Raw genomic sequence first — 3,055 nt, 5'->3', positions numbered from 1 at the left:
ATATAGCTGTTGCAGAATTAATATTCAGAATATGTAAACAGTGCCTGCAACTGAATGACAAAAACCAAACAGCTGAATTTTAAAAATGATCAAAAGTATTTTTCTACAGAAGATATACAGGATGGCCAGTAAGCACATGAAAAGATTCTTAAGGTCGCTGATCAGAAGAAAAATGCAAAGCAAAACCACGATGAGATACCAATTCACAACCATTAAAATTGCTGTTTCATTTTTTGGCCGGTGGCCATAGGAACACGCCGTGTGGCTGAGAAGTGGAAGCAGGCGCTCGCTCGGCCCCTGCGCTCCCCTCTACAGGGGGATCATTTTCTCCAGAAGCTGGATATTCTTAATTTCTTACAACTATGGCGGACAAATTAACGAGAATTGCTATTGTCAACCATGACAAGTGTAAACCTAAGAAATGTCGACAAGAGTGCAAAAAGAGTTGCCCTGTGGTTCGAATGGGAAAATTATGCATAGAGGTTACACCCCAGAGCAAAATAGCATGGATTTCTGAAACTCTTTGTATTGGTTGTGGTATTTGTATTAAGAAATGCCCCTTTGGCGCCTTATCAATTGTCAATTTACCAAGCAACTTGGAAAAAGAAACAACACATCGGTATTGTGCCAATGCCTTCAAACTTCACAGGTTACCTATCCCTCGTCCAGGTGAAGTTTTGGGATTAGTTGGAACTAATGGTATTGGAAAGTCAACTGCTTTAAAAATTTTAGCAGGGAAGCAAAAGCCAAACCTTGGAAAGTATGATGATCCTCCTGACTGGCAAGAAATTTTGACTTATTTCCGCGGCTCTGAGTTACAGAATTACTTTACCAAGATTCTGGAAGATGACCTGAAAGCCATTATCAAACCTCAGTATGTAGATCAGATTCCAAAGGCTGCAAAGGGAACAGTGGGGTCTATTTTGGACAGAAAGGATGAAACAAAGACACAGGCAATTGTATGTCAACAGCTTGATTTAACCCACCTAAAAGAACGAAATGTTGAAGATCTTTCAGGAGGAGAATTGCAGAGATTTGCTTGTGCTGTTGTTTGCATACAGAAAGCCGATATTTTCATGTTTGATGAACCTGCTAGTTACTTAGATGTCAAGCAGCGATTAAAGGCTGCTATTACTATACGATCTTTAATAAACCCAGATAGGTACATCATTGTGGTGGAGCATGATCTAAGTGTATTAGACTATCTCTCTGACTTCATCTGCTGTTTATATGGTGTACCAAGCGCTTATGGTGTTGTAACTATGCCTTTTAGTGTTAGAGAAGGCATAAACATTTTCTTGAATGGCTACGTTCCAACAGAAAACTTGAGATTCAGAGATGCATCGCTTGTTTTTAAAGTGGCTGAGACAGCAAATGAAGAAGAAGTTAAAAAGATGTGTATGTATAAATATCCGGGGATGAAGAAAAAGATGGGAGAGTTTGAGCTAGCAATTGTAGCTGGAGAGTTCACGGATTCTGAAATCATGGTGATGCTTGGGGAAAATGGTACAGGCAAAACGACATTCATCAGAATGCTTGCTGGAAGGCTTAAACCTGATGAAGGAGGAGAAGTGCCAGTTCTAAATGTCGGTTATAAGCCACAAAAGATCAGTCCCACATCAACTGGAAGTGTTCGCCAGTTATTACATGAAAAGATAAGAGATGCTTGCACTCATCCGCAGTTTGTGACTGATGTAATGAAGCCTCTGCAGATTGAAAACATCATTGATCAAGAGGTACAAACATTATCTGGAGGAGAACTACAGCGAGTAGCTTTAGCTCTTTGCTTGGGCAAACCTGCTGATGTCTATTTAATTGATGAGCCATCTGCATATTTGGATTCTGAGCAAAGATTGATGGCAGCTCGAGTTGTCAAACGTTTCATACTCCATGCGAAGAAGACAGCCTTTGTTGTGGAACATGACTTCATCATGGCCACCTATCTAGCAGATCGAGTCATCGTTTTTGATGGTGTCCCATCTAAGAACACTGTTGCAAATAGTCCTCAAACCCTTTTGGCCGGCATGAATAAATTTTTGTCTCAGCTTGAAATTACATTCAGAAGAGATCCAAACAACTACAGACCACGAATAAACAAACTCAACTCAATTAAGGATGTAGAACAGAAGAAGAGTGGAAACTACTTTTTCTTGGATGATTAGACTGAATCTGAGGAAATCAATAAGCCATTTACTAAAAGAAACATTGACTGGGATTTTTGTCATATAAAACTTTAATCAGGTTTTATGCCCCCACATACTTTGGAACTTGAAGTATAATTAATATACATCAAAAGCCAGTTGTGTTGTAAATTGTAGTCTGAACACAGAAAATGCCACTTTCCTGGAAAAGTTCATAAGGCACTTTTGTGCATATTCTAAAATGAAGACATTTCAAGCTACACAAATTACCTCCAAGTTTTCATGATGTATGGGAAGATTTTCAATAGTGTAATATATTCATGTACCAAATGCTGACCAGTGTGTGCCCCCTTTAGAAAAATCTTGAAATTACTTTCTGTGCTTACCTGCTTTGCCAAGTATGCCAGTATAATGAAATTTCCTTTATTTTATAAGCTGGTCAAAGACCCCATTGATGATATTTGATAAATAAACCTGAGGATTATATTAAAAAAAATAAAATTGCTGTTTCATAAACAATAAGAACAACACAGGAAATAACTGTTGGCAAGGATGTGGAGAAATTGGAATCCTTGTGCAATACTGGGGGATGTTCAAAAGAGCATAGGTACAGTGGCATACGTGGAATATGGCGAACTAGGAAACATATGGCATAGACATATGATGGACTCCTACTCAGTCTTAAAAAGCAGTGGAGTTCTGGGGCTGGCATTGTGGTGCAGTGGGTTAAGCTATGGCTTGCAAAGCTGGCCTCCAATATTGGCATGCTAGTTTAATACCTGAATCCTCTGCTTCTGATCCAGTTCCCTGCTTCTGTGCCTGGGAAGACAGCAGGAGATAGCTCAAGTGCTTAGGACCCTACCACCAACATGGGCGGCCAGGAAGAAGTTCCTAGCTTCTGCTTCTGCTTCAGC

General features: G+C 39.7%; 1 protein-coding gene across 1 annotated transcript; it reads left to right on the top strand.

The window, feature by feature from the left end:
- The first annotated feature begins 242 nt into the window (after positions 1 to 242).
- LOC133775285 (ATP-binding cassette sub-family E member 1-like) lies at positions 243 to 2,627 on the top strand. Its single transcript, XM_062213512.1, has one exon. The coding sequence runs from the start codon at positions 363 to 365 to the stop codon at positions 2,160 to 2,162; it is 1,800 nt and encodes a 599-aa protein (XP_062069496.1). The 5' UTR covers positions 243 to 362; the 3' UTR covers positions 2,163 to 2,627.
- The last annotated feature ends 428 nt before the right edge of the window (positions 2,628 to 3,055 follow it).

Source organism: Lepus europaeus, chromosome 16, assembly GCF_033115175.1.
Source record: "Lepus europaeus isolate LE1 chromosome 16, mLepTim1.pri, whole genome shotgun sequence".
NCBI lineage: Eukaryota > Metazoa > Chordata > Mammalia > Lagomorpha > Leporidae > Lepus > Lepus europaeus.
Note: the sequence above shows the minus strand (reverse complement) of the source record. Positions and strands in the feature narration are given on the sequence as shown.